Source organism: Ceratotherium simum, chromosome 9 (genome assembly GCF_057802395.1).
Source record: "Ceratotherium simum simum isolate JZ-2026a chromosome 9, ASM5780239v1, whole genome shotgun sequence".
NCBI lineage: Eukaryota > Metazoa > Chordata > Mammalia > Perissodactyla > Rhinocerotidae > Ceratotherium > Ceratotherium simum.
In genome coordinates this window covers 50484534-50498178 of record NC_141908.1, presented here as the reverse complement: position 1 = coordinate 50498178, position 13645 = coordinate 50484534, and the positions used below count along the sequence as shown (strand labels likewise).

The 13645-nt window shown below is 39.1% G+C and overlaps 1 protein-coding gene across 1 annotated transcript in view; it reads right to left on the bottom strand.

Moving 5' to 3' along the window:
- Positions 1 to 550: 550 nt before the first annotated feature.
- Positions 551 to 13645, bottom strand: part of MYO3B (myosin IIIB) — a 429858-nt gene continuing 416763 nt past the window's right edge. The window contains exons 34-36 of the mRNA XM_087434928.1: positions 4458 to 4564; positions 4037 to 4083; positions 551 to 3231 (exon numbers count right to left, since the gene is read on the bottom strand). Of these exons, the coding sequence (XP_087291054.1) occupies positions 3093 to 3231; positions 4037 to 4083; positions 4458 to 4564 (293 nt within the window). The 3' untranslated portion in view covers positions 551 to 3092. The remainder of the gene's footprint in view (positions 3232 to 4036; positions 4084 to 4457; positions 4565 to 13645) is intronic.

The window sequence follows — 13645 nt, the reverse complement described above, 5'->3', positions numbered from 1 at the left end:
TTATCCTTACAGAGATACTGTCTAAAGTCAATGGCACAAAAAATGTGTTTAACTATATAAAGTTTAGAAGGTAATCAATAAAAAGTTAAACATAAAATTGAAAGCATTTGAAGTAAAAGAGAGGGGAGGAGGACTTGAGATACACGCACATCTTTCACAGAGGGAGAGAGTAGATATTGTCTAAAATGATAAGCCAAGAAGGTAGAAGCAAATTATTCAGATACACCACAGAAACCATGAAAAGAATTAGAATTAATTTAAAAAATAGTTGCTTCTCGGGGTAGGGACTAAGGTAGGGACATGGAGAAGATTGCTTTCCACTATAAACCCTCTGGCCTATTTGATTTTGTTTTGTTTTTGCCATGAGCATATTACTTTGATGAATCTAATAAGACATGAGATTCCAGGTTGCATCATTCTGATCTACTTGATTTAAGAATTGCTTTTTGAGTTTATGGCATTATGACAAGCCAAAGAATATTATCCACAGTGTCTTATCTATGCTGTAGCTGACGTGAACACCATGTCTAAAGTACTATTAGGAGATACAGCTGTGACAATGGCTAATTATTGCAGACCTTATGAATTATGATTTTTATAATTACTTTTATTTCTTTTTAAACTTTATTTATGGATATATTTTAATTAGAAACAAGGCAGGTATACAATTACACTGTACACGGACAAGTGGGAAGTTATGAACATTTCTATTCAACAGTTTGAAAAGCAGCCACTATTATCAAATCAAAAGTAGATGAATCACACCTCACACCCGTCAGAATGGCTATAATTAACAAGACAGGAAACAACATGTGTTGGAGAGGATGTGGAGAAAAGGGAACTCTCATACACGGCTGGTGGGAGTGCAAACTGGTCCAGCCGCTATGGAAAACAGTATGGAGATTCCTCAAAAAATCAAGGATAGAACTACCATATGATCCAGCTATTCCACTGTTGGGTATTTATCCAAAGAACTTGAAAACACCAATTTGCAAAGGTACATGCACCCCTGTGTTCATTGCAGTGTTATTCACAATAGCCAAGACTTGGAAGCAACCTAAGTGCCCATCAAGGGACGAATGGATAAAGAAGCTGTGGTATATATACACAATGGAATACTACTCAGCCATAAGAAACGATGAAATCCAGCCATTTGTGACAACATGGATGAACATTGAGGGTATAATGCAAAGTGAAATAAGTCAGAGGGAGAAGGTCAAATACCGTATGATTTCCTTCATTAAGTAGTAGATAATAACAACAATAAACAAACACATAGGGACAGAGATTGGATTGGTGGTTACCAGAGGGGAAGGGGGGAGGGAGGGTGAAAGGGATAATTCGGTACATGTGTGTGGTGATGGGTTGTAATTAGTATTTTGGTGGTGAACATGATGTAATCTATGCAGAAATAGAAGTACAATGATGTACACCTGAAACTTTTACAATGTTATAAACCAATGTTACTGCAATAAACAAAAAATTTAAAAAAAAGTAGATGAATCAATGATAGAAGTGAAATTTCTAAACACATATTAATAATAATGTTAAACATCTATATATTCTAGATATTATTTTTTAAACAATAAAACAATGTTCATTTGTGTTTCTTCTGCTCTACTTCATACCTCATAAACATTACCTTTGGGGTGAAGATCTGGGAAAAAAATCAAGGCTCATTTTAAAAAGTAAAGTTTTAACTACTGAATAACTGGCTGATCTATTTCTTGTAAAATTACAATTTCTGAGATCTTTAAATGTGTCATTATTTATGTTTATAAAATGCTTATTAGACCTCTCCCCTTAAAAACTCTGATAGCAATTTTTTTTCTATTTCTTCAAGCTTATTTTTTTCAAAATCTGGGTACTCCCTTGTGTACTATCTGCCAAGTATCTCAAAGTAGGAAAAATGTTGAGAACATTTGTTCTAGACAAAGGGTCGTGTAGGGTTTTTTACATCACACAGTAATCTCATATATTGTTTTACATAGTTTTTTTTAGTTGCTCAAGAAAAGTCTGTTGTATGGAATCATATTGAGTATCATAATATATGGTATAACATCATTACAATAGGACTAGCCCAACCTTGAGTGAAAAATCAGAGCTTATGGTGTAAGAAAAGTGATTAAGCATGTATAACATATAATTGAAAGTAACTTTCCTGTCTTTGTGTATGTTTGTGTAACTAAGTGAAGCCTCTCCACTCATTCAAGGGGGGGCATTTACTGGATGTCCGCTCAGTGCCGGCTCTGTACACACAAAGATAGATGAGACAAGATCCTTCCCCTGTAGCCACTCACAGCCTAGTGGAGACAGCCGACCAGAGAATAGAAAGTTACAAAACAATGAGACATGGACTCTGACAGTTCCAAATTGTCTTTCCCTCTCACTCCTTTCTTTTTACTGCTAAGGTGATAGGGGTGTCTTGGCAAGGTGGCATAAAGCAGCAAAGGCTTTATCAGCCTAATAATTAGCAAGAGAGGGCTCCATTTGTCTCATAGAAGGAATTTGAAAGATTTAGGCCTTTCTGCCTAAACACAAAAAATTATCCTTGCCTAGGAGACCTTGGGTACACTCACCCAGGATGTGAGTACTCAGCAACGGAGCCCTGGCCCTGGGGAAAGGTGGGCAGGGTAGAAAGACCAGCAAAGGGGAAGGGTAATGCAGTGGAGAGATGAGGAGGAAAAGGACTCTTGAATTTTCACAGGGGCAGATTCTGCTTGGATTGACTTGGTGGGAAAAATAGAGAAATATTATCAGCATTTACAACTGGCTTATGGTGAGATTGTTACCCTGTTAGATGTTGAGGTCATGAATGACAGTTACTACTGTAGCGGAAGTGTGCTCAGCGTCCCACAGAGACCCGTGGGATGAGAAAAGGAAGAATTGTCCAGCTCAGGCTGCACAGCAGATGTGGGGAGGGCAATGGAGGCATAAGAAAGTGATTAGGAATCTGAACATTGTTCAGCAAGGCGCAGGCACAGATCACGTGTCCCAAGAAGCTAACTCCATTGCAGTGCTTTCTTAAAATGACGAGTCAATTACCATGATTGTTCTTACCCTCAACAGACTTGAGGGGCAGAAAGTATAGCTCAGTGGTGAGCAAAAGATGCTCCTTTTGAGGATGAGGAAAAAAAGAAAGAGTATGCTGAGTTGTCTTCCTCAGGGATAGAGTTCACCGGTGACAGAGATTTGTAATAATCATCTTCCCCATCAAGCACTTTGATTTGGCTGTAACAAAGAAAAGAGTTTTCAGCAGAAAACCAAGGCCACAGTCATCACTAGGGAAGCTAAAGTTGTGTACTTGGAACAGGGTTGGGTCCCAACACTGTGGGGAAGGACAGCTCAGAGTAGCTTAGGGTTTCCCAGCAGAGAGGAACTGGGGTCTGATCCAAAAAGTCTTTCACCTCTGGGTCACACACGGGTAATGGGCTCAATTTAGCGGTGTCTGGAAGTTGTGATCATATTGCAACTTTATTTACATGAATTAAGTTGTCGATCTGTCTGGTTCCCTCTAGTTGAGAAAGTTCCCCTTCTGACCTCCTCCAGTTCTCAAACTAGTACCAATTACCTACCTCACTGCTATTCTCAATCAAGATGGTAACAAACGAGCCACAAACTCCTTAGTGTCCTTTGTCTAACCATTGGGGAAAATTTTCCTTTGTGTACCTTTAAGGCCCAGGGGTAAGGTAATATGGGGGAAGTGGCCTATTTGCACTGTGTGGAGTGCTCTTATTTGTGGAAGAGTTTACTACAACTTGCTACATGCCTCCAATTATGAGGAAAGTACAATTCCTCAGGATAATTATGAGAAATAACATTTGCCTTTAGGTGACAATTTCAGCCTTTTTGGACAGAATAGATTCAAGTTTTGTATACTTGCTACTGTGAAAAGTAGTTTCCAATGTCAATAATAGTGGCAATATCCCCATTGCATATTTTTAGAAGCCTCTCTGGAAAGTTTTGCATTTTCTGTAATATCACAAAGGACCCCTTCTGTTTACAGTTGCTTAGAACTAAGAAGACAGATATTTACCCAAGTTTTCTTGGCTTCCTCTTGCTCCCTTGATATTCTAGAGTTCCCTGTGGAGAGGGCCAAGAACACACAGTCAAAGCAAAGCAGCAAGTCGTTAATTTTTAATTCAAAGTGATTTTGTGTTGAATGCAAGCAGATGCTGATAATATCAGAAGTCACAGCATAATTTTTTTGATCAAAGGGCTCAAGTGAGCCTGATGAAGCATGCATCTTGCTCGTCTTTGATAAACCACATCAATTATTCACCGTGAAGGCAGACATCCTGACATGAAAGCAACAGATAAAGAGCCTAAGCACATGTTCAAGACGAGAGCATAAGAGAGTGGGGGTGGGGCTGGAGGGGCTAGAACAGGTATTAATAACAGAATTATTAACTGGAAACAAAGCCAGCGAAACAGCTTTACGGCCACTTTGAACTCACATTTAACTGGTTATAGTACGTGGTGTCCTCAGGGCTACTCAACATTTTGGGCTGCTGACATCTCCGGTGAGATGTTCGCTGCTTCTGTGCAAGACCATTTTCTGAACCTGCAACAAGATAGCAAAAGTTTACTGTAAGTCATCCGAGGTTTTGAGAAAATTAAGGGAAAAACTTCTCTTCCCATAAATGCACTTAGTAGAAATTGTGTCCCATTTCAATGGGCATGTTAGAGCTTTGCTAATATTAGGAGAAATATCATCCTGAAAAACCACACACACAGGGATTGCTAAGTGTAAACAAGGGCCACTGTCTGTAACATTGCCTTCATCTTTCTTATCTGAATCAGCAGTCAAGAGTGACAGAAAGCAAATTGGTTTGTCCACGCTGATGAAGTAGAGGTTGGTGGTCAGCTGTGTAGAGTAGAGAGTACCCTCTTAGTGAAATAACTCAGTTAGGACAATGAAGGCAATCTGGGATGGTTTGCACCACATCCTACAGTGAGAGTTCAAAGACATCTGGAGCACACACAACTCTTGGGTAGATAAGAAGCAAACCTTTGGTGGGATACATTTTGGAGGGAAAATGGTTTGAGCTAGTATTTACTGAAATGCTTTGAACAATGCCATTGATCCATGCAATCTCTGGAGGTAGTGTAAAGGAGAAGGGGAAAGGATGATTGCACAATTTCATGGAGCAGCCTCTCCATCTTAGTCCTGATTCCAGAACCCTGGACCAAGAATGCACTGGAGATTAAGAAACCATGTGTCCAATGATGTCATGGTTTATTTCCCTTCCAAGTAGATGATTTTCATGGAAACTGCTGTCCTTTTGGTACTATATCTGAATCAGGATTCAGTAATCTAACTTCTTGCCAACACACACAGACACACACACACAGCTGCCATAGAACATTGTTTATGAATGTCATAGTCTGGAGAAGAGATACCACTTTCCTGGACCAAGTATACATCATAAACTAATTATTTAAAAAAGAGTTGGAGGTTTTTACTTGGAATCATAGTTTCACTTCACTAGAGATTCCTACTATTTAAGGAAATTCTGGGGAAATTTTCTATGTAAAGAATGACTCAACAAGGACCATTATAAATAGTGAATTATCATACTTATCATCCTAAGTATGAAGTTTTACGTCTTTATTTTTCTTGAATTGGAACATATATCTATGACTAAAAAAGATTATTAGAACCTTACAGGACTTTAGGAACTGTCCATTCTAAATACTCATTTTTTCAGAAAAGGAAACTGAGGCCCGAAAATGTTGAATGACTCATCCCAGATCAAGTGGCAGAGTAGGGACCCAACCCTAGATCTCTTACCTCCTGTTCTAGCAGTTTTTTCTTTTTAAACTACAGCATATTGTCTTTCTTAACAAGTTTTTTTCTTTAATTGATGTTTTAATAGTTTTTAACATTGTGAAATTTTGGGTTGTACATTTTTGTTTGTCCATCACCATATATATGACTCCCTTCACCCCTTGTGCCCACCCCCCACCCCCATTGCCCCTGGTAACCACATTACTGTTTTCTCTGTCCATGTGTTGGTTTATATTCCACATATGAGTGAGATCATACAGTGTTTGTCTTTCTCCTTCTGGCTTACTTCACTTAACATAATACCCTCCAGGCCCATCCATGTTGTTGCAAATGGGACGATTTTGTGTTTTTGTATGGCTGAATAGTATTCCATTGTATATATATACCACATTTTCTTAATCCAATAGTCAGTCGAGGGACACTTAGGGTGCTTCCACTTCTTGGCTATGGTGAATAATGCTGCAATGAACATAGGGGTGCATAAGCCTCTTTGGATTGTTGATTTCAGGTTCGTTGGATAGATTCCCAGTAGTGGGATGGTTGGGTCATAGGGCATCTCTATTTTTAATTCTTTGAGGAATCTCCATACCGTTTTCCATAGAGGCTGCACCAGTTTGCATTCCCACCAGCTGTGTATGAGGGTTCCTTAACAAGAAGTTTTTTTAAATTTTATTTTATTTTGTGAGGAAGATCGGCCCCGAGATAACATCTGCCAATCCTCCTCTTTTTGCTGAGGAAGACTGGCTGTGGGCTAACATCCATGCCCATCTTCCTCCACTTTATATGGGACGCCGCCACAGCATGGCTTGCCAAGTGGTGCGTTGGTGCGCGCCCGGGATCTGAACTGGTGAGCCCCGGGCCACCGCAGTGGAGCACGTGCATTTAACCGCTTGCGCCACCAGGCCGGCCCCAACAAGTTTTTTTTTAAGTCAAAGTCTAAGTAAAAGTAAGCTCCACAAGAAAATGTTAATTAGCATAGCAAAATGATTTTGCTTGCAGAAGGTTCCAGCAGCCTTTCTTTTTTTTTTTAGGAAGATTGGTCCTGAGCTAGTATCTGTTGACAATCTTCCTCCTTTTTTCCTTTTTTTTCTCCAAAGCCCCAGTAGATAGTTGTATGTCATAGCTGTACATCCTTCTAGTTGCTCTATGTGGGACGGCGCCTCAGCATGGCTTGATGAGCGGTGTGTAGGTCTGCATCCAGGATCCGAACCGGCGAACCCTGGGCTGCCCAAGCAGAGCACATGAACTTAACCGCTATGCCACCAGGCCGGCTCCTCCAGTAGCCTTAACAGACATCCCTGTCCACATCTTCAGGAACTCTGTGCAGAGCACAGGACTCCAGCTTCTCGCACTGACATCGTCCTCAGAGTACAAGGAACCAGAACTGAAATGGGTTCCTTCTGATAGTTCCAACATGCCTACCTCCTGTTTGCTGTGTGAAGTTCATATTCTTTAATATGTATAGAGGTTGTGAAGCCCTTTCGTGTTATCTCCTCTGATTTACAGATTAATGAGCAGAAGTGTCTAGAGTTAAGCTTGCTGGTGTGAACATGCACTGGAGATCTGACATCTACTCTCCCTTAGACTTCCTACTATTACAGGAATTCCAACCTTGGCAACTCAAAAGACTGATCTTAAATAGTTTTTGGGTTCAGCTGGAGTTCAGCCCAGTTCAGCTGGACTTGATGTAGTATTTACAACTGATCAGAAGCTTTTATTTATATTCTCAACTGGAAACGCTTAGTATGAGATGTGGTTCTCCACTTTTGCTCTTGATGAACTTGCTGTTCCATGGGTGGGTGTTCTTTTCCTGATTCTTAGAAGGAATTATGTTATTGGATAGAATTTTCTCAATTTTTTTTCTTTTTGAAGAAGATTGGCCCTGCGCTAACATCTGTTGCCAATCTTCCTCTTTTTCTTTTTTCTCCCCAAAGCCCCAGTACATAGCTGTATATCATAGTTGTAGAGTTGTAGCTCTTCTATGTGGGATGCCGCCTCAGCATGGCTCGATGAGCAGTGAGTAGATCTGCACCCAGGATCTGAACCAGCGTACCCTGGCCCACCAAAGAGGAATGTGTGAACTCAATTGCTACATCACCGGGCCAGCTCCTGAATTTTCTCAATTTTAACATTTCTCCCATGAATTAAAAAAAACCCTGTTGTATCTGATGGTATCTATACTATACTAGAATCTAGTGTAAGCTCATGTCTGATTTAGCATCAAATTTTAATTTTCATTATTTTAACTTTAATATCTCCATATTTCATGACGTTTTGCAAAGAAAGCCACAACTTCCAGGTGCTTTGCCATGCAACAAATTGGAGTATCATTAATAAATGGTCAATCATAAGCAACTAAATAAATAATTGGGAAACAAATCATCATGCAATAAATGCTGTTGGAACAAGTTGATAGCAATATGCAAAAAATATAACTTAAATACAGATCTTATAACATTTATGCTATATGTAAGGCACTTTGATAGATATTTGTAGGGAAGACAAAGAGAAATAAGACAAGGTCCCTGTCTTCAGTCTAGTAGAGGACACTGAGTATTAAGAGGTTAAGTGACTTGCTTGAGGCCATAAGCTAGTGCTGCTGGACTCTAATTAGTTGTTTTTAAAAATTCTAAATCTTTTACTTTTCTCGATATACTTCTTGATTCTCAGAGGCCACAATAAATTCCAGATGAGCTATATACTTAAATGTTTTAAACATTCCCATAAAAACCTTAGAAGGAAATGAAATAGACTATCTTAACTATGGAAGAAGATATTAGTAACAAGGATGGGTTCAATTACATTAAAGTAAAATATTCTATATGATGGACAGTAACAAAACTAAGATGAAAGGAAGTGCAACAGAAAGATAAAAACAAATAAAAAAATATATACACACAAGTCTTCTATCCATAATGAGGAAAGGCTGAGGAAAGAGGAGACGGAGAAATATTCCTATACGTTGAAATACAATTATGAAATGAGATATTGAAAAATGCTCAGCCACCCTGAAAAGAGCTTCAATTAAAACAATTATTACTGCCTTTCTATTAATTAGGATAAATCAAAAAGTCAAAAGACAATGTGGGAGTGGCCCAAAGTACGCAGATGAGTCGATAGGCTCCACCTCTCCTGAAGTGCAACTTGACAATAAATGACAAAAGCTAAGCAACTTGTTCCAAGGAACATGTTTAACGAAGTAAAGCAAAAGAAAAAAAAAGACAATTTGTATGAAGATGGATATGATGACAGTTTTTGTAGTAGAAAAATGCCAGAGGCATGATAAATATTTAATAATTGGAGAGAAGTTAATTCTGAAATATAAATATGATGTCACACCATGAAGACACCAACAAGGATAAATATGGGTAAGGTGTTGATAGACGAAAATTCAAAATTCAGAAAAAGAAGCAACATACAAAATAGCATACAACACATTGATTAAATCTAAATATGTGTGCACACGGAAAAGTTTATCATGATTTTCTCTTAAAATTTTAAAAATAAAAAAATTCAATGAGGCATGTAGGACAAAAATTATTCTTTCTTTTCTCTTCCTTTTTTTGGTGAGGAAGATTAGCCCTGAGCTAACATGTGTTGCCAATCCTCCTCTTTTTGCTGAGGAAGATTGGCCCTGCGCTAACATCTGTGCCCATCTTCCTCTACTTTATATGTGGGATGCCTGCCATAGCATGGCTTGATAAACAGTGTGTAGGTCTGCACCTGGGATCTGAAACTGCGAACTCCAGGCCGCTGAAGCGGAATGTGCGACTTAACCACCACACCACCAGGCCAGCCCCAAATTATTCTTTCTTTAATAGATGAAGAAATTATAGCTAAGACAGGCTAAATCTGTAAGTGGCAGAGGGGAAGCTTGAACGTCTGTCTTTTGGCTTTTGAGCCAATCAATTTCCTTATAAGAGATACAAAACGATAGGGTTATCTGGCAATTACCTAGTTCATTTTACAAGTTTATGTAGATAAACTGGGCAATTCAAGTTTGAAGATATACACTAGAATATGCGTTATTTACTTTGAAGACAGTGATGTTCATATTCTGAAAGTGGCTGATTTCCACTTCTCATAAATGTTTGTAAGCCAAGCCAAACTCTCCAGTTTGTAATACTCTGAGGGCTCTCTCCCTAGAGTGGTTTTAAAAAGTATATTATGTCACGAATACCAGTTTGCATTTAACATAGGTCTCTTTCCTTTTCAAGAATCCCTGCACCTTTTTTGTTTTTGCCCCTGCACCTTTTGATTTCATTTTGAGATCTTGAACACATCCTTCTCTTGCAAGTTGTCACAGAACTTTACAATAAATTGGAGATAAATCTGTCAGAAAATGAAAGAAATGTGGAGGGAGTTTCAGGAGCACCAGGAAATACATACACTTTACTCTCTAAGCCCAAATCATCACACAGTGTGGCTGCACAATCGGCCAAGCCCTTGGTGAGAGACAAATAGCTGAAGTCAGTTGACGGCTCACTACATAACTTCAAACAATTGGTTTGGAAATTTAATATTTCAATTCTCTTCATTGAACATGCAGGTATATCCAAACTAGAGTTGCCAGATCAAATACAGCGCACCCAGTTAAATTTGAATTTCAGATAAGCAACCAATACTTTTTTAGTGTAAGTATATCCAGTGCAATATTCAGGCCTTACTTATACTAAAAAGTGATTGGTTGTTTATCTGAAATTCAAATCCAGCTGAGTGTCCTATATATATATATATATATACACACACATATTTTTTTTTTTTTGCTAAATCTGGCAACTCTAATTCAAGCACAATTTTAAGTCACAAATGAGGCTTTTTGTTCTCTCCCAGGGTCTCAGAGATGAAGAAGGAAATGACTTCCTCTATTCTATTTGACTTGTTGAGTTATAGCTATTTTGGTCACAAATGCTCTTCCCCAACACTGTCCCCTAATGCTTTATGATTCACTTTTCCTCACCCACTACAGATGTGCCAGTTCTGGTAAATTTCCTAGCAGGATTGCAGCGAGGGCAGGACAACCAAAGGGAGGGCAGGATGGAGCATATCGCCCAAATGTTCCCCAGCCTGGTGGGACAGTATGAATTCTAGGCCCCTGAGGAGTGGATGCGCAGTGAGCAGGGTTCCCGGGAGAAAGCACACGAGGAGAGCCATAGTCCTTTGCACCCTCCCTTGGGCTCTTGGCAGGCAGGGATACTTTCTGAGCAGGATGGCTGCTGATCTGACTGCCGTTTTGTGGATGAGGCATTCCTAGGGTCACTTGCCAAGTAAAACATCCCCTTGAAGCAAAGAGAGTGTTCAGTGTTCTAGATTTACAGATGGCAAATCCCATATGGGGTTATGAGATATAGCCCTCAGGCATTTAAATAGAATTAGAGTTATGCAATTAATTTACAGAGCTCTGTCAACTCTGTGCATAAAGAAAGGTTCATCATCTCTCTGACCAAAGTTCTCAGGGCATTTGAAGGTGACAGTAGCCCAGCTGTCAGCTGGACAATCTTTCTTCTCAATGATGGTTGACCATGCTGCATGATACTCCAGTTGGCACTTACATGAAATAGCTTCCAACGAGATGGCTTGTCTTTTCTGGCTCTTACCGTTTCATCTTTATGTAGCAAATCTTGTTTTGCAAATTATCTTTTTCTTTACTTCATCTCATTTTGGGAAGGACAAATAACCCCAAAGAGATAACAGAGGCATAGAGAGATTAAGAGATCACACAGCAAGTTAGAAGCAAAGTCCAACTGAGATTTCAGGTTTCCTAATGTCCTACTGAGGGTCATTTTCTTTATACTACACCAGTTGTTCAGCTTTTAAAAATACCAATGCCCAGATCGGGACCTACACATTGATATTAAACAAAAAAATCTCCTTGGATGGTTCTAATGTGCAGCCAGGGTTGAGAGCCACTGTACTAGACCATATTAAATCTTTCCTTCCCAATAGGAACCACATTGGCAGAAAGTCTGCAATAATCTGCACTACCTTAAAAATGCCATTTATGGAAAAATCTCCCCACTGTGTTGTAAACCACTTGCTCCTGATATGCCCTGAGGCATGGGCTGTTTCAGGGATGCTCAGAGCCTTGACAGGGAGTAGGAGGGGAGAAATAAAGCCCTGGGAGTTCAGATTTTCAAATTTAAGTCATGACCTGAAGGATGATAAAGCTCTGTGGTTTGGCCTCTTGCTTTTATATCTAAGGGATCTGAAGCCCAGTGACCTTGGGCCCCTCTGCCTATCTCTCCTCAGAGTCCAGACTAGAACTCAGGTCTTTTGATTCAAAATCCCAAGGCCTAGGCCATGGCCTCTATTATGATGCTTGTTCTTTTACTGAGATGCTTTTATAAGTTTTCACCTCACCACATCTAACTTCAGGAGGGACTAAGGAATTCAGTGGGCTTTTGTAAAACACACACACACACACACACACACACACACACAACCAGAAAGAGATTTTTCTCCTGGGGTGCATGTAATTCAGATTTTCCTTTCCAAGATGAAAGGAAAGCTACAAATTTTCCCAGTTGCCATGTTATGTCATGAACAATCTTCTTCAAAATTGCAAAATTGCTGCAAAGAAAACATCCCTGAGTTAAATTAGTGCCTGTGGAAGATGGTGGAGTTATAAATTGTCTATGTGAAATTTTCTCCTTATTAGTTAGGGAAGTAGTAATAACTTCCCCTGAAACTATTTCATAGCTCAGGGCTTGGCACATACTGAAAAAATAACGAATGAATGAATGGTGACTATTTAGCATTCTTGTTAAGATCTGTTCCATCTATGTGGCCCACTCTGTGGTTCTGACTGTCAATTGGGATATTGTCGTCAAGGCCTTTCCTATCCTGGGACACCTCTGGGGAACCTTAGTCTACCAAGGAGGGAGATAAAGTCAGTCTCCTAAAAACAAGGTTCGTTAGTATTTTTTTTAAATATCCTTTCAATATTTTCCTAGGAATATGTATTTACTTTTTTTAACCAAAAAAAAAAAAAAAAACAAATTCATTCACTCATCTAATTTTTTACTGCTTTTCTCCACATTTAACAATAAAGTCATAAATATCTTTCCACAATATTAACCTACTTTAAAAATAGTATCATTCTCTTAGAGTCACACTTTTTTGTAAGGAAGATCAGCCCTGAGCTAACATCTGTGCTAATCCTCCTCTTTTTTTTTGCTGAGGAAGACCAGCTCTGAGCTAACATCTATTGCCAATCCTCCTCCTTTTTTCTCCCCAAAGCCCCAGTAGATAGTTGTATGTCATAGTTGCACGTCCTTCTAGTTGCTGTATGTGGGATGCGGCCTCAGCATGGCCAGAGAAGCGGTGTGTCGATGTGCGCCTGGGATCCGAACCTGGGCCGCCAGCCGCAGGGCTGGCCCAGAGTCACATTGTTTAAAGTAATAAATGAAAATGATTTTCAAACAAGTTAAGCAGTGAAAAGTCCATCTTTTTTCCCACTCCTGATCCCATTCCTATAATAGTAGCATATGCTGGAACAAGTTTCTTATCTGTCTTCCAGATTAGTCTAAATGGCATCATTTCTAATAGTTGTATGGTATTTCATTTTATGGATAACCACGATTAACTTTTATAATTTCCTATTTTGGGCATGGAAGTTGGGCATGGAAGCATCCCATGTTTTTCTTTAATAAGCAATGCTTTGAGAAACATACTCATAGTTTGATCTTTGATAATCCACATTATTTTCTTAGGATAAATTTCTAGAAGTGGAATTATTAACCAAAGAATATACATATTTTAAAAACATATGATTTGTATTTCCAATTGCCTTCCAGAAAATGTGTAGCAAAATATACTTCTACCACCTGTACCTAAGATTACCTATTTCTGAAG